This window comes from Perca fluviatilis, chromosome 18 (genome assembly GCF_010015445.1).
Source record: "Perca fluviatilis chromosome 18, GENO_Pfluv_1.0, whole genome shotgun sequence".
Taxonomy (NCBI): Eukaryota; Metazoa; Chordata; class Actinopteri; order Perciformes; family Percidae; genus Perca; species Perca fluviatilis.
Window position 1 is genome coordinate 19,852,319 of NC_053129.1, and position 17,492 is coordinate 19,869,810.

Genomic DNA, 17,492 nt, shown 5'->3' on the forward strand with positions numbered 1-17,492 from the left:
ATATTCACTTCCTATAGATCAAGTAAGTAGTCCCTGATAGTTCAAAGCAGGATACTACAATGCTGAATAACAATTACTCATCATTTAGCAGCAAAGCTGTTAAGGTACTGGTTTTTGTGATAAGGGATAACATTTAGCATGCTGTATGGAACGTAAGAGCAAACTAACCATCTATTAGGGAAATGGGTTGCTTTCAATGTTCATACCACGCCTCACAAAAACTCCTGTATTGTGTTAAAATTAAGTTAAATTCAATTAAGTATCACATGCTACAAGTGGGGGATAAGCTTATTTCAGCTGCTAGCCATTCTGTAGCTTGTCATAAAGTAAGAATGAAGTATGTTGTCATATCCTTTTCAGTGTCTGGGGAAACTCCGTCGGGACCATGAAGAAGAGACCAAGGCCCTGAACCATCATCAGCACCAGAGGAATGCACAGAAGTTAACCCGGGCAGCCCTGGCCAAACTGCTTTCTGAGGTCCAGGTACAAATCCACTCAAATGAATGTGTGCACACATGGTAGGTTCTGAGTTGTCTTTACTTCTGTCTTGTTGAGATGTTTCACTAAATAGCCTCAAGAAGGCAGGTAGTATGAGAACTCAGAAAGACAGACACACACACACACACACACACACACACACACACACACACACACACACACACACACACACACACACACACACACACACACACACACACACAGAGCCCTTAACAATTCATTTGTCCTCTCTGTGTGTTTGTAACAGGCTGTGAAGCAGGACTTGAGTGAACTTTTCGCTGTGTATTTGAGTTTTTCCACGGAGCTGGAGGAGCAGAGTAAGCAGCTGCTGGATAAAGTAGAGCAAGCTACTGGTTCTCTAAATGGTCACCGTGGAGATGAGGTTCAGAGTAAGTATGTGAGGGTGTGGCACCAAATTAACATAGATGCAGCATCTTTGACATCATTTTAGGTTAGGATTCTAAAGAAATCTTGAGGCTGGGGTTTATGTGTACGGTTCAGCAGTCTGCAACAGTGTGCAGGCGGCTATAAGAAGAGCAGCATCTTACTGTAAGGCACTAACACTCTGCCCTGAACATTGAACTGTGGTATTTTGCAATTTAAAGGAGCCAAATGTTGTTTTTTAACAGAACACTGTGGCATACTTGACTGCTGGACTGGACTGCGCAGTAGAGTTCAAGGAGACTGAAAGGATTTTTAGGACTGATGCACACATTTTAGGAATCCTATGTAACTTTTCATAGTAGCAGTTCGTAAAAGTTTACATTGTGCTTTTGTCCCGTGGGCTGAACAGTGCACAGCATCTCTCACTTCCAATAACTTGTTCTGCTCACTCATTCACCCTCTCTGTGTCTGTCTTCACTCTAAAGTGGGTTACAGGTAATGTGCTGGCTGTATCTTGAATAGGCTTGTAATCCTCTCACACTGTCCCACCCCTCCTCTTTCTCACCCCGCCCTTTGAGGTTGTCCAAGGTTGACTATCTTTTTCTAATGCAGTCCCGCAAGTCACCTACTCACCATGGCTCTGATGATTGGTGAAAACTGATCTTCCTGAACACATTAATGCTCCAAACAAAGTGACATTTCTTGACTCATTATTGTTGATGTTAGTTAATGGAGAATGTTACATTTAGCCTACGTACCTCCACTTTCCTGTTAGTATCAACCCCTCTGAAGAATGTTCTTCATTTCATTTACGTTGCATTTTATTTGCTACTTTGCTTTGCTTGATTTTTAACTCCATATTTCATACATGAGCTTTGGAATATTTCATGATTTATTGAGCTGTGCTGGTTGTGCGCTGTTGGTTAACCTTCTGTTCAGCTATTAAAGATTGCTTAATTATTTGCCGGGAACATGTCAAAAAAACAACAAAACAATAATTAAATAAATTACAGCTTTACACAGCCACTTAATGAAGGCTTTAAAGTGCAGACATACACTCACCTAAAGGATTATTAGGAACACCTGTTAAATTTCACGTTAATGAAATTATCTAATCATCCAATCACATGGCGATGCTAGAGGTCAGAGGAGAATGGGCCGAGTGATTCAAGCTGATAGAAGATCAACTTTGACTCAAATAACCACTCGTTACAACCGAGGTATGCAGCAAAGAATTTGTGAAGCCACAACAAACACAACCTTGAGGCGGATGGGCTACACTAGCAGAAGACCTCACCGGGTACCACTCATCTCCACTAAAAATAAGAAAATGAGGCTACAATTTGCACGAGCTCACCAAAATTGGACAGTTGAAGACTGAAAAAATGTTGCCTGGTCTGAGTCTCGATTTCTGTTGAGACATTCAGATGGTAGAATCAGAATTTGGCGTAAACAGAATAAGAACATGGATCCTTCATGCCTTGTTACCACTGGGCAGGCTGGTGGTGGTGGTGGTGTAACGGTGTGGGGGATCCCTTTCACCTTCAGAAATGCCTTAATTCTTTGTGTCATTGATTCAACAAGGTGCTGGAAGCATTCTTAAGAAATGTTGGCACATATTGATAGGATAGAGTCAAACAAGGTATTAGTATGGTGTTCCTAATAATCCTTTAGGTGAGTGTATTTTACAATGAAATACGATATTTGAAGTGCTTTGTTACTGTTATATCATTTATTTTGATAATAATTTATGTGTAATATAATTTTTAAAACAGATGTTCTATATATGTTCAACCAAGACTATTCTTGAATGTCCCAGGCGGTCCTGAGTGAACGGAGGTGTTTGGTGTCAGGTGTACCTACATGTCTGCTGCAGGATTAAAGACTTGGCCTGAATAAAGATTTACACCAGAGAACAGATGCCCCTGTATTTGGAGTTGATATTTACACAGACAGCCATTCATTCACCTTTACTGCTTTTTGCCTTCAGATAGTTTGAGCTACAACTAATACTGTACTGCAGCAAATTGCCCATCAAATTGATCTATCTAGGCCTTTCAATGTTGATCTTGTTTTTTTATTGTCTTAAAGTGAACACAACAATGGCCTAACCTTTAACCACAGTCCATGATAGAAAATCCTTCACTATTAATTTAGATTTTGAATGGACTATTTTCCTCTAAACTATCTTTCTGCTCTCCCTGTCCAGACTTGCAAGCTGGTGTTGCAGCTCTGGAGCGCTCTCTGGAGGAGGAGAGGGAGAGGTGCAGGGCAGAGAGGCAGCGGAGGAAAGAACTCCATAATGCACTGGTGGTGAGGACAGATGTTTTGTGTCAAAAGATCATGGGTAATACAGTAGGTTCTTATTGTGACCTTCACTGTCACTCTATGTTTTGCCACAGGAGTTGAGAGGCAACATCAGAGTTCACTGCAGGGTGCGACCGGTTCTACCCTTTGACCACGTCCAGTCCTTCACCCCTGGATCAAGGTGGGTCAACACATGGTTCATCATTACAACATGAAATACTGTATGTTAATCGAGTTGTTCTGTGCTTGAAATGCTAAAACTAAAATAAATCTATTCTTTTCTCTATTAGGCCTGCGTCATCAGAAGAAGTGGTCTCTGCAGTCAGTGATGTGAGTTTCACAGACTGTTAGAATTTATTTTATTGCCCCTAGATGCTTCAACTTTCTCACTTTTGTGTGTTATTCCTCGTTTGGTGATTTCAGGACACGGTGATGGTGAATTGCATAAAAACGGGGATTCCAGTGCAAAACAAGATGTTTGAGTTTGAGAGGTGATATCAAACACTATCATGATGCGATGTGCATTATTCTATTTCAGTTTCAGTTTATTAATTATTAGTTTTTGTGTCTTCCAGAGTGCATGGACCAGAGGATTCCCAGGATGCAGTGTTTGAGGAAGTCAAGCCGCTCCTCACATCTCTGCTTGATGGGTGAGTGTTTAAGCATACCAGAAAAAGGACTCTATCAAATCACAAGTCATTTTAATGTATTAATTCATAATTCAGCTCTATTCATTAAACACTACCCTGCGTGAATAAAAAACATACAAAGAAACACATGACAAACAGCTTAATATGACTGCAAGACTTCAGCATGAATTGAACGTCATCTGGCTCCCTGCCCTGCAGCTATAATGTGTGTATAATGGCGTACGGGCAGACAGGCAGTGGGAAGACCCACACCATGATGGGATCCCAGCTGCTGGAGGAGCACTCGGGGACGCAGCAGGAGACACGGCAGGGTATTATCCCCAACGCTGCCGCTGAGCTCTTTCGGTGAGAAAGAAATGCATTTTTTATTCATTTGTTTTTGTGATATTTGTGTGTAATGACTAAGCTCTGCAGGAGGTGAGTGTGTTTTATGCTGTGCTGAAACCACAGTAGATTGGGTCTATTGTATTGTATTGTAATTCAGTCCTTCAGGAATAAAATCAATTCAGTCCATTAATTCATAATGTGCGCTGAGAGTTGAACCGGGTTGGTCTTTGACCTTTTCTTTATCTGTCCATGGTTGTGTGTCTGTTCCTGTGTGTGTGACCCAGGTTGATCTCTGAGAAGCCTGCAGGGAGCTACACGGTGGAGGTATCAGTGATGGAGGTGTACAACAACGAGGTGCTTGACCTTCTGGCCAGAGATGAGCAGGGAAACGCTGCCGACCAGCGTCGGGACGTCATGACCACCTCCTCTGGTGCCAGCCAGGTCATCTCTCTCACGTACGAGTGAGTAGAGCCGGAGCTGAGGCGACTGTGTGCACAAGATGTTTTTTTGTTTGAAGGGTCTAGCATATGAGATTTTGCAGCTCAACTGTTTGTTTCATGAAATAGTTGTGTCCAGCTCCAACTGAATGCTAATGTTGCTCCTTAACTGCTAGGCTGTTTGCGAAGTTATTTACCATAGAAAGTTTATAAGTAAATAATATGTTAGATGTGTGTTTTACCGCTTGCTGCAGATATCCTCAAACATTTTTTAATTTTTTATTTCATCCTTTAACTTAACATGTTTTTTTTTAGCCACTTGGGCCAACTAAGACTATTATTATTATCAACTTTTTAGCTAACTTATTAGCTAAAAAGCTTATTGACATATCCAGCAGACATGAAGCAACATTAGCATTCATATGGAGTTGTGTTTCAGGCCACCTGATGAGTGGATATGTCTGGCTCTTTAATGCAGGTAGTGTAGGTTTTTAGAGCTTTTACAGTTAAAGCAGCTGCTGGGACTGTAAATGACTTTATGAGAGTGAACCAAACAGTAAAGTTGCGGGCAGGAAAACCAAAAGAATAAGTTAAGGCACTACACTCCACAGAGCTGAAGGTGACTGCAATGTTGGGTGATCATTTGCTGCAGGTTTCTCACTATGAGTTATACCTTTCACATAAATGTAGTCATTTGATCCATTGTTAATATACAGTAAAACATATATAGGATTAAGATGCCAGGTAATGGTGTATGTGTTGTATGCATATGTTTTACAGGCCTGTGCGTAACGCCTCTGAGGTGATGCAGATCATCAGCAGCGTTTTAAAGCTCAGGGCTCACTGTCCCACCCTCGTCCACACCGACTCCTCACGCTCACACCTCATTGTCACCCTCACCATTTCTTCCAAGAGCCCCAATGCACTGGCCCTGGGTGAGACGCATTCACACACACACTAACACGTCAACATTAACATCAAACGGTCTTGCATGGTGACTTTATGACTCTTTCATTCAGCCCGCAAGCTACAGAGTGCCAAGAAGGACATGCAGGGCTCCACCCAGAAGGAGTGGTGGAGTCCACGCTGTCGCCGTGCCAACCCTGCTAACCGCCACTCATCTGATGATCATCTCTTTGCAAGCACAGCCACCTCTCCCTGCCGCTCCCCTTCCCATTCTCCATGTCCCTCCCCCAGGCCCAGCATCTCTCAGGCTCCGTTCAGGACCAAGCTGCAGCTGGTGGACCTGGCAGGGAGCGAGTGTGTCGGTGAGAGGGTGTCATGGGAACATTGGTCCCTGAATATTTTAGGATGCACCTGGCAGAATTTTAAGTGGAAAATATACCCATCTTAACATGCAAAATTGCAAAAAGGGGCTTTAGGCTAATGCCTAATTAAGATGCTGTAGATAAACTGCTGCTAAAAATTAAAATCAAATGTCAAGTGGGTACATGTTTTTGCTCTGATGAGTTAATTTCTCAAGAGAAAAACTGACAGACTACAGCACGAGGGTTCCATTTTAAGTAAGCTCACAGCAGTTTTCCCCTCCTCAAATGCAGCTCGTTTCTGTTTCCTTTAAGTGTCTGAATCATGAAATGACAAATGATTCATTTACAGTTCACAGTACAAATAAAGCTGACGACGCAGGTCTTTGTAATTACCTTTTTCCGTTTACTGAACCCAGTACAACAGATGCCTGTTCACTGAGCAGATCAATTAGCTTCAGGACATATACATATTTGGTTTGTATGTATGTGTGTACCAGGGATGTCTGGAGTTTCGGGAGCAGCTCTGTGGGAGGTGTCCTGTATAAACCGCAGTCTCTCTGCTCTGTCTGATGTCCTGGGAGCTCTGGCCGAGCAGAGACCACACGTCCCCTACAGGAACAGCAAACTCACTCATCTGCTACAGGATGCCATAGGTGAAGCAAGCACACATACACACACTCTCTCTTTCTCTTGACCTATGACTCATGTCTCCCGTGTCTGCTTCCCCTGGAAACGACTTATTTAACCTCAACATGTCTTCATCTAACTGAAAGATTCCACATACCAGTATTGTTACCCTAACTGAAACATAAACGCATAAACAATACCCAAACACGGACTCACTCAAAATACTCAGTGAAGATTTGTCCATGCCCAAGAATGAAAAGAAAAGTACAATGCATGTAATTAAATCTAATCTTTTCATTGTTGTTTTACACCTCAGGCTTAAATATCCTCTTGTTCTTCTTCATCTTCTCCACCAGGCGGCGATGCCAAGCTGCTGGTGATGCTGTGTGTCTCTCCTACGCTGCGCTTCATCACCGAGTCTCTGCAGTCTCTGGGCTTTGGCACGCGGGCCCGTCAGGTCCAAAAGGAGCTACCGAGAAGGAAGAATAACACCCTCAAAGTTAAGTGACCAGACAGAGGAAAAAGGTTTCATCCTTTGCAGATGCTGTGGCAACATAGGTCCTGTATCAGTCATGCCAACAGAACAGATTTGAGGGTACAAGATCCATACCTGCACATTTGTTATTTTTGTTTGATAGAGTTTGTGGGCCCTTCTTAATCTCATTAGTTACTTCAACTAGGAGATTGGTTTTTCCAGAATGTTTATGTATTTATGTTTTTACATAGATCTTGATAGCATGTATTATAGGGCGGTCTGAAGCCGCAAATGCCTCTATGATGCTTGAATTTAGAATGCGTTATTAGGTGAGGGATTGTGTAGAGTGAGCTAGTGGGGGGTGCAGGACCTCGACACGAAGCGGAAGTGTCTTGAATCAGATCTACATGATCTTTTACTTATTACACGGCTACTCATACAGAGTTTACCCGCTGATGACGCCTGCGTCCCGGTCGGGGTGTTTAACTTTACCGCCAGGTCGTGTAATGTGTTAATAACCCTGCCAATTACCAAGGGTGCTATAGTAGTTATGAATGGCAATGACGTTACACAGATGTTGATGATAACTCAATTTAGTATACAATCACTGTGTTTTCGACTTGCTGTAGATCATGTCAATAGTTAACAGTCCTGTATATGCAAAGGCTTTCTGACTGAAGTAGTCTTACATGTATTCTTCTGTAAATACATTTCAGTACTTGCATGTCATGCCTTTTCTTTTTTAGTGTTTTGGGTGCAGTTATGTTTATACAGTATTTATACATGTTTATGTATTCTGTATCTGTAACCATCACCATTTTTTGGTTACACCTTACAAGTCTGTCAAACCCCTTGATAGAATAGACTCAGTAGAAAATTGTGTCAATATTACCTTAAAATAAACAGCTGATATGCAGATATGTGTATATCTTTGTGCATCAGTCTGTTCCAGAAAAAAAAAACATACTAGAAAACTTACTGCCATTAGGTAATTAAAAATGGTGTTTGAATACATTGTGCAGTCCCTTTAAATATAAACAATTCAGATAAAGTGTATTGCTCACAACAGCCTTTCTATACAAACTACTTTCACAGTGGGGGGTTGTTCCAATAAGCTGCCTGCCGCTGTGTAGATAACAGCAAAGAGGAACACATACAATCCCTTAAGCACTGGGGCAAGATTGTATTATTTTTAGCTTTTGTTTCACAGTAAATTATTTGGAGCAGCAGTCAGGTGGAATATTCTGCAAGAGCATACTTAAAGTCAGGAGCTGTGAAACTGATTGTCCAATGTGGCAAAACCCATCAGGGTGATAATAAAGTACACCCGCTGATGATTATTTGCCAAAGTTATTTCAGGTCTGTTGACTGCAGTTTAATGTTGGAAGAAAACACATCAAGCAATTTCCTCCAAGGTGAAATAGTTGGACATCTTCCAAGCATGATCCGAATAACATGCTGTATCTGGTAATTAAATCTCCTTCTCATCACACACACACACACACACACACACACACACACACACACACACACACACACACACACACACACACACACACAGACACACACAGACAGACACAGACAGACACACACACACACACACACACACACACACACACACACACACACACACACACACACACACACACACACACACACACTCTCATTTCTAATAAGCCTTCACCTACCAGCATGTGCAAACTGCGATGAGAGCTCTGCACAATGTATTGAAGTTATAATCCCAAAGCTGACATGTTTTTGTCATGTGCCAACCTGACATGAAAGCTCAAATGCCCAAAGTGTCTTTGAAACTCCAGGCTTATAGGATAAAGAGTGACAGGACAAACAAAATAAATAAGATTATAGCGAGAGTGACAAGATAATAAACATGCAAACTCCAGGAGCATCCTCTGTTTAGAGAGACGACTGGGAGGAAAGATAGAGAAGACGAGGGGAGGTGAGAACAGGAGGAGAGTGAGGAGAAGAGGAAAGAAAGAAATAAGTGTGAGTGAGAATGAGATGAGAGAGAAATGAGAACAGAAGGAGGTGAAAGTCTGATGGCACATGAAACTGTGAACTTTTAATTTCATCTAGACATCTGACGAACAGAATCTGAGATAATTTCTGGATGACTCTTCTCCGCCACAGGTCCAGATGTGGATCATTTAGAAAAAAAAACATCAGATAAACTCCAGGGCCCTGTTCCTTCATATACGGATAAGTTAGTTAGCTTAATTTGATTTTCAATTATTTGAAATTTTTCAGCTCTTCAAAGCTGGCTTAAAACACATCCGGAGCTGTTCGGTTAGGTGGATAATGGCCAAGAAATCTCAATTTCAGATACAAATGATGTGCTATCTTAAAAAATATAGAGAAATCACAGCTTAAACACGATTATTGAATAACCAGTACGATCTCTTAATATAACTTTAAAATAAAGGGTGAAATGCCTCTAAATGATACAATACACTAAAGGTTTCCGAGCCAGAAAACAAGGCATTTAACTATGACATTATGATGATGATTTTTCAATTTATAAATCTGCATCATAACTGCAACTCTGTTCTTTAAATATGACTAAACTACTCCAGGCTTACCCGCTTATTCAGTAAAATGATCTTAATTCTTATCAGCCAACATAGTGTTTTAAGTGCAGTTAGAGGTTTCATTTGTTTCGTGTTCGATGAAGTGATCTTGAATAACAGTGAGCTCTAAAATAAAGGCAACCTGAGCAGACAGGTTTGTACTCCTATACGGTGATTGACTGGCATGTCACCGTGGCTACAGACAGCACATTTTTGCTGCCGCTGCACTGTAGTTACCTCCTGCTGATGAACCTCGGGATGCTGCGGTAGCTTGTGTTTACACCACAAACCCCAATCAAAATGACATCATTAATTACCGTTTCTGGTTGCATTAATCTAATAACCATCAGAAATATTAAGTTGAATATACTTAATTTTGCTCATAGTATGCAAAACTAAATTTGGCTCTTTTTAAAATTTTATTTAACAGATTTTTGTAGATTTTTAGATTCTAGATATTTAACCATTTATTGTAAAAATGAAAGAAAAATTACAGCCACACTTTGTTGATTTCTCAATAATTTACATGTTCTCATCTTATATAATTACGTCAACATGCTTCTGCTGGTGCCCATAATAAAAGGAGTAATTCATGTCTAAAACTGACTTTGAGTCTCGGTCATCATCGTTCTGTACACAAGCCTGTACTCTTGCTTGACGACTTTGGGCTCAGTTATCCATATCTGAAGAGCAGGGCTCAGCTGTGGAGATGAGACAAACTCAACAACAACAAATCCATAACATTTAGGGCTGAAACATAACATTAGATTTTTATTAATTCAAGCAAACTGTTACAGTCAACAGTTACATAAGTTACATGGTATACAGTATTGATCTAATCTTTTTCTTTTTTTAAACCAGGGATTCTGTCCACACCGTCCCCCACCCCAAACATAGAAACAGCAAATCCATACAAGCGCAGGCAAGTAAGTAGTAACAGCACAATACATTCATCAACTCAACGATACGTTTTGTACGAACAATAAGGCAAGTAGAAGAAAGAACGAACAAACGGAAAAGGATGGCAGACATTTTCTTTCAAATGAGCCAAAACAAGGCATAATGTATCCTTCTCTTTCAGGCCTGAAAAGGCAGTATCACATAAAATGTATTCTTTTGAACATTTGCTGCTGTAGAACCAAACGAGGTAAGGCTTCTCGTTAGTGGGCAGGTACACGGTAAAGGGGGATCTGACGGAAGAGCTGCCTTCAGTGGTGTTGAGTGGTTTGTACCTGGTGTTGGTCAGACTCTCATTATCATGGGTACCTTCTCAAAATTCAAAGTTTTCCTCAGCACACTAAATATTCATCAGGGACAATTAGAGAGGCAGGAAATCTGATGTACATCTACAGCATCTAATCACTTCCAGTGTCCAAAGAACTTGAGAAAAGGATGGGAGCTCAGTATACTAAAAACCAGTGGCTCAGTTTTTATCTTTGACGTTGCCTGATGTCAACATGAGCATACATGGCTCCTTAGAACCTGGACAGACAAGAAGCTCAATCTCTTGGCATACATTTCCCTGGGGTAAAAGTTAGATGTAAGTGGATGGATATGCACACGCGTGGCCAAGGTAGCCATATGCTTCCCCTTCTTCATTTTCAACCATACAGCAATCATCACATCACATACCAACACAATCTTTTGCTTGTTCTAAGTGGTAAAGTCAGTCCTGATAACAAGAGAGAAAACAAGGGACAACCCAGCTGGTGCTGATGCTGAGTGAGTGTTCATGTAGTGGTCAGTATCAGCAACTACTGGCCCATTAAAACTGCAAATGTTTCAGCAGAAAAAACGGTAAATAAAAGACGATAAAATAAAAACGCATTCATTAAATGCTTTGTTCAGCCACCAGGTGGCAGAACGGTGCTGGAGAACTTAGGATAAATGCAATATGCCTTCATTTTTTCATATTCTTGTTTTTTTTTCTTCTTCTTTTTTTTTTACATCGACATACATATAAGAAAACAAAAACAAGTGGTTCCTCAGAAAAGTTATTTTCATGTATACCGATCGTAAACATGGGGGATTTCATCACAAGAAATCCAAAAGAAACTAAGTTGTGTGTTAGTGCAGAAAAGAACGAAAGCACAAACTTCTCTTGGAACACTAGAAAGACCGACGAGGGCGACGTGGAGATTCTCCTCCGAACACAAACCACAACGAGACAGAGATAAAAAAAGAAAGAAAAGAAAGCTTGACAGAGGAAAAGTGGGCGACAACGATGTTTCGCTTCTTTCCAGAGTAGAAAGGACTCTTTGATGGCAGGGTGTGGAGTGCAGGCATGGGGGGGGGGGGGCACCTGAACACATTTGTCCTCTGCCGCCAACCCTGATCGTCATCACTCCATCCAGTCTCCTTCGTCAAACTCGGACTCATCCTCTGAGTCAGAGTACTCCACAGCGATGCGGCGCGACAGGATGGTGGCCACGTCATTGCCAACGCGCTCGTGCTTAGCCTCTTGCTCTCGCTGCTCCTCCACTTTCCGCAGCTGTATGCCTGGAAGAAGCAGTAACAGGCAGGAAAAGACTTTAGTTTATGATCATGTAACGTGAGCTCTTCAAATTTGCTTTTATTTGTCTGACAAGCAGTCTAAAACCCAAAGATATTCAATTTACTAATTTGATAATATTCAAATTTGAGAAGCTGTAACTAGTGTTTTGTTTTTTTTATTGCCTTTTTTGCTCACATGGACTTTCGATGCCAATTATCTGTCCATCAACCAATTAAATAATTGACTCGTTTTTCAGCTGTTTTTTTGTTGATAGATCTGATGTATTTCTTCATCTGAAAAGCATACAAGGAATTAAACTTAAGAACAAAATACACTCTTACTCCTAAACTGCGAGTGTTTGCTCTGTCCAGAGAAAGTCTGGGAAAGTTTTGAAAACATTTCTGGTAAAACACGACCCACCTTTTCTGATAGCTTCCAACAGGACACTGCGTGCATCGCTGATTGGTGGCAGATTGGCTGGATGGTGCCTCTTGCTCCCCATATCGTGAAGGCTGTGGGGCAGCGGGGAGGCCATGGCTCCTGCTGAGGGAAAGGCCGGCACAGGTGGCGGACCTGACAGACATGGCGAGGAGCTCCGCGCTCCTGGGAGGGGCAGAGGAGGAGGCGGCGGGGGAGGAGGCAGGATGCTGCCGTCCGACAGGGTCCCAGTGCCCATGGGTGGGCCCCTGTCCAGGACCTGCTGGAGACGGGCGGGAGAGCAGTGGAGGGGAGGCGCCACGGGTGGAGGGGCCGGATGGAGCACCCCTGGGGCGATCTGGAGGGGAGCAGGGGGAGGCGGGATGGCCGGGGGCTGCTGCTGGACTGGTAGAGGAGGAATGGGAGGAGGAGGAGTGCCCCGCAGGCCTGTGGAGGGTAACGGGGGAGGCGGAGGGGGAAGAGGGGGAGGCGGTGGAGGAGGAGTGTTGGAGTTGAGGCCTGCTGTCCGTGCTGGAGACTGGGGTCTGCTGTCGGTAAAACCTGAACTGGAACTGGGGAGAGAGAGAGAGAGAGAGAGAGAGAGATGATGGGAAATTAGAGTGCTGAAAAGTGAGACAAAAAAGTTTAAATCAATGCTAAGTAGTGCATATGGAGATCCAACTTTGATTTGCTCCATCTTGTTCAACAAAAATCTAAAATTAATAGCCACATAAGTTCATAAGACAGATGATTTTTTTTCAGTGGAACAATGTGCAGCAGTACATCAGGCTCAGCTGCTTCATCTATCTAATAAAGCGAGACGTATCTGTATGTATGTATGTGTGTGTGTGTGTGTCGGTGTTTGGGGGCGTGGTTGGTGGGAAGGTAACCTGTACGTCACACGCAGACGCCACATGCTGAACGCTTTACAGCACTTTCCTGGAGCACGAGCGGATAGCTGAAAGGAACATCGCGACTGTTGTGTGGAATAAGATTGGCGAAAAAAAAAGGTGCTACGCTTTTCAGCATCTATTATTTCGCTAAGAGGAAACTTAATTAAAAGGTCACCTGCCAACAATATATACTATTAAACTGCTGTGAGCTGTAGCCTACATTCACCACTTCTAAACAGAGGTAGAACATAATGTAATCTCAGAGATTATTCCTTCACAGCGCTGTGCAATGCAAGAAAACCTCAGAGCTGAACCGGGCAGACACGGCACTTTTCATCAGACTCACCCTGGGTCGGGTTAACTTAGTCTACTGCTAACTTACAACACTAATAACATTACCGTGGCCAAAATACCCCGTGAATCAAATCCCCTACTACACAGTTAACCGTCAAGCCACTAAACCTGTATGGAAATCAACACCTCTGCTGGTTAACGATCATACGACACGACCTCTCTCTCTCTCTGGTAAATCAGTAGCAGGCTATACAGTGGAGTTGCATATTAAGTGGTTTGGGTTCCTTCTGTAAGTCATTTTGGGGTACAATTTGGTTTTGAAGAATTCTACAAGCAAGGCCAAGCAATCAGCCCGTTCCAAACAGGCACATTTTCAACAGGCACTGCACTAGTGTTTTGTTTGGGGTAAGTAATCATACTTTTCAAACTGCAGAATTGTCAAGAGAGGTTTAGACGTTTGAATTGGAGAGATGACGCACCTGGAGGGGTCCCTAACTCTGCCACCAGACCAGCCCTTACAAAATACTGAAAATCATAGCAAGCCAAATAATGTCTACCTGAATGTCAGTATGCTGAATTAGAGCATAAAGGACACTGCATGTCAGAGATGTCAATATTGGCCATTAACTGCTGATGAAGCTCTGTGAGTGGATCAAGCTCCTACAGGACATAGCAACACAAAGACCGACATGTTCATAATCAATTTTCAAATCAAAAGAGAGGGGGGAAGGAAATACAGTGTTTAACTACATCAAATGTGGGGAGGAGGTAAAGTGAGAAAATTAGATATTGAAGAGGATGGTAAGGAAGAAACAGCAAGACACCAAAACCAAAAGTCAGAAAAAGACTTAAAAGTAGAAGTAAATAAAAACAAGATGAGTTTGTGAGTAAAAAAGAGAAGATAGCTGCAAGGATTTCTGCAAAAAATCAATGAGATATTTCTCTGTTGCTGCAGCCACAGCGTTAACCATTCCCTTTGATCTCTCCATCCTTTCAAACAGTGACATATGCAGCAAAAGTGTGCAGCAGAAAAACAACCTGAAATACGCTCAGTGACCTTAACACTATTGATCCTGCCCATCTCAAAGCATTTTGCTTTTTTCTTCAGCTTCGGTCCACAAAACCTTCATCTATCCGTCCACCCCTTCGCCACTTTTCTGTTGAGCTCCAAAAAGAAATCCTTGTCCAAATGAAAAAGAAAAGTAATGGAATACCGCTTAGTACCACCAACTGATCCATAACAGGAAAAAACTGAGATAAAACCAAACTAACTAACAAACCAAACAGAGGGGATGGGATTGTAACTCTATGTGTGTGTGTGTGTGCTTGTGAATCAGACACAAGGTGAAATAGTATTTACAAATGATTCCTCACACTTGCATCTGCGTGGGGCAACAGATGAGCATGATTCACTTTTTCAGTCAGGTAAGTTGGAAATCGGAACTACAACTTCCTGGGGAGCACCTAATTACTTTTTTTGCAATTGCTATGCAAAACCATAAAAACGCATTATTGGAGGTTTCCGAGGGGACATAAAACTGAGGTTATGTGTTGTCTCCTGTCCCACCTGATCACAGAGGGTGGCTTGATCTCTCCCAGTGGGTGCATGAGAGGTGGAGGCGGTGGAGGGTCATGGGGCCGCGAATACATTCTGTCCCCGGTACGGTTCAGCAACTCGTTCATCTGGGTGTAGGGCAGCGCCGCCAGCGAGAAGGGCCCGTCCATTTGTTCCATGTACAAGGGAGCCCTGAGCAGAGAGATATGTTGTCCTTAACTCACATTTTGTTTGGTTCCTCTTTGAATTTCCCTCGCTGATTTGTGTTTTTATTTAGTGCCTTTTGTCATATTCAATTGTATTCTCATCACCATTTCTTTTTTCTGTCAGAACTTGAAGTAGTCGGCTAAACACAACACTTGTGGTGAGTAGGAACTTAATTATTGTTACCCCCATGGTTCCCTAACAATCCTGATCTACTGTCCACTCTACATGTCAATAAGTGGTGAGCACTTCCACCAAAGAAGACGTTTTCTCTCATTACCTTTCTAGATTCATTTGTGTAACGTTTAGAGGCTTGAGGAGGAATAATATCCATTTCACGAGAAAAAAGTAAAAATTAAAAAAATGTAGAGTAAAGGATTTTGCGTAGCAGAGCTTCTGCTTTTTCTTATCCTGTAAATCATCTTACAGGATGAAGATGATTTACCCCCAGGTTGGAAACTATTATAATCGATTGGGTGTAAATGTTCCAAGCCATTACAGAGGTGGTGTAAAGGTTAATGTGGTGCATGCAGGGTACTACAGTCTACTTACTCCTAATCAAAATTTCAGAGTTCAAGATCGGAGGTAATTAAGAAACAAGCTTGTTGAAGTTTTCTTTTGAGGATAAATGAGATCAACATTTACATTTTGAACAATTAGAGATGACATGATGTTTCTCAGTGAGTCTGTAGACCCAGCATCTGATGTAGAAATGTAACACAGGAAAAATGAAATGAAATACACAAAGTAGCATCATATAAGGCTGTATCACACTCCACTTTGGCTCAGATCAAGGCAAACAAATCTATTCTTCTACAACGGATTAAGTTACTCGTAGACAATTACAGTTCATCTGCTTCTTACTGTATCTGGCACCAGTTTTATATATTTTTTATTTTTGAGTAAAAATGTAAACGTGCCTCAGCTTCAAAACCAATTTGAACGATGCTTCCTAAGTACTGCTGGGCTGCTCTCATGGTCCAGGCGAGTCTGTCCATCACAGACTCTGTGGCTATTTGCTCATGACATTAAGGAGCATTTATTCACAACCATCTATATGTGCCGACACTGCCGTTTGCTTCCTCATCAATACTTGGAGAAAAGACATCATGTCAGCTATTCATGGCACTGACAAATCAAAGAAAACCACTAATTTGCATAAAGTATTTTCTGACTGGCAGCGAAGTTATTGAATATGAGTGGCATTGGAGCTTTGAGGCACAATAAATGCAATTACAACTGTGATGAACCTTAAATGTAGCTGTTGTAGCTGAAGTGTACATTGCAAGAACTCGTTCTCTGTGGATTGGGCCCAATTTATTATATCCTGCTGACAAAGAAGTATCCAATCAGTATTTTTGAAGCTCATTGATATTTTAAACTAGAAGTCATACATTCTGTAGATCCACGGTTACCAGCTTGTTAGTCCCATCATTCGACACTTGCTGGTAACTCCTAACAGGCGATGTAGCACTGACTTTCATAGATGAAGAAATTGTAATTTTATGCCTAAAGGTAGATCTAAAGGTTGGTCTCTGAGAATTTTGGTCTAGTTACAACCAATATTCCAACTATGAGATGTGTGAAGCCACCTTTACATACCTGTTGTCGTGGTAACCTGCAGATCCGTTGGGCTCTCTGTGTTTGTCGTCAGGTATGTCTTGGGCGAGCTCTGCGCCCAGGGCCAGTTTCTGCCACTCTTTCTTACGATCGTGAGGCGCCCGCGGTATCTTCTCCGGCTCCGGAAGACGGTCTATCGCCTTCATCTTCGGTAAGCACGGTGATTGGTGGGGGTCAGAATGGGATGATGGTGAGGGAAGAAAAGGGTTAGAGGGAAGAGGCAGGTGAGGAGATGTGGGAGAATCAAATGGAGGACAAATCCTCAAGCGATGGTTTGTGGATGGAGAAAAAGAAAAGGAGAAAAGAGGGAGAGAGAAAAGATAACAGATTAGCTGTTAAATAGTAAATACATGTTATTTGTGACAAACAGTGACTGCCTGTCACACACTATAACAACAGGCACAGGTGACAGATTAAAAGTAAAAAGAGAAACCTGAGTAAAAGAAGCATATTATGA

At 42.0% G+C, this 17,492-nt stretch overlaps 2 protein-coding genes across 5 annotated transcripts in view; one reads left to right on the plus strand and one right to left on the minus strand.

Annotated features, from left to right (window-relative positions):
* Positions 1 to 324: 324 nt before the first annotated feature.
* On the plus strand, positions 325 to 7,899 carry kif25 (kinesin family member 25). Its single transcript, XM_039782594.1, has 13 exons — positions 325 to 483; positions 746 to 887; positions 3,092 to 3,195; positions 3,285 to 3,370; positions 3,480 to 3,519; positions 3,613 to 3,680; positions 3,765 to 3,839; positions 4,038 to 4,184; positions 4,451 to 4,627; positions 5,384 to 5,538; positions 5,623 to 5,871; positions 6,369 to 6,524; positions 6,855 to 7,899. The coding sequence occupies exons 1-13, from the start codon at positions 340 to 342 to the stop codon at positions 7,004 to 7,006; spliced, it is 1,695 nt and encodes a 564-aa protein (XP_039638528.1). The 5' UTR covers positions 325 to 339; the 3' UTR covers positions 7,007 to 7,899.
* Positions 7,900 to 11,430: 3,531 nt separating this feature from the next.
* The window catches only part of wasf1 (WASP family member 1), a 55,230-nt gene continuing 49,168 nt past the window's right edge, over positions 11,431 to 17,492 (minus strand). For 3 of the 4 annotated variants that reach the window (XM_039782048.1, XM_039782045.1, XM_039782047.1), the window contains 4 exons: positions 17,018 to 17,181; positions 15,224 to 15,403; positions 12,473 to 13,041; positions 11,431 to 12,057 (listed from right to left, as the gene is read on the minus strand). In XM_039782048.1, coding sequence (XP_039637982.1) covers positions 11,900 to 12,057; positions 12,473 to 13,041; positions 15,224 to 15,403; positions 17,018 to 17,181 — 1,071 coding nt within the window. In that variant the 3' untranslated portion in view covers positions 11,431 to 11,899. The remainder of the gene's footprint in view (positions 12,058 to 12,472; positions 13,042 to 15,223; positions 15,404 to 17,017; positions 17,182 to 17,492) is intronic. The other variant, XM_039782049.1, reaches the window with a different exon arrangement.

Excerpts from the sequence above, each read along its gene's own strand:
- kif25 (XM_039782594.1), top strand. The coding sequence starts at position 340 with ATGTTGTCATATCCTTTTCAGTGTCTGGGGAAACTCCGTCGGGACCAT. Across the intron at positions 3,681-3,764 it reads AAGATGTTTGAGTTTGAGAG|AGTGCATGGACCAGAGGATT; the intron begins GTGATATCAAAC and ends TGTGTCTTCCAG. Across the intron at positions 4,628-5,383 it reads GTCATCTCTCTCACGTACGA|GCCTGTGCGTAACGCCTCTG; the intron begins GTGAGTAGAGCC and ends TATGTTTTACAG.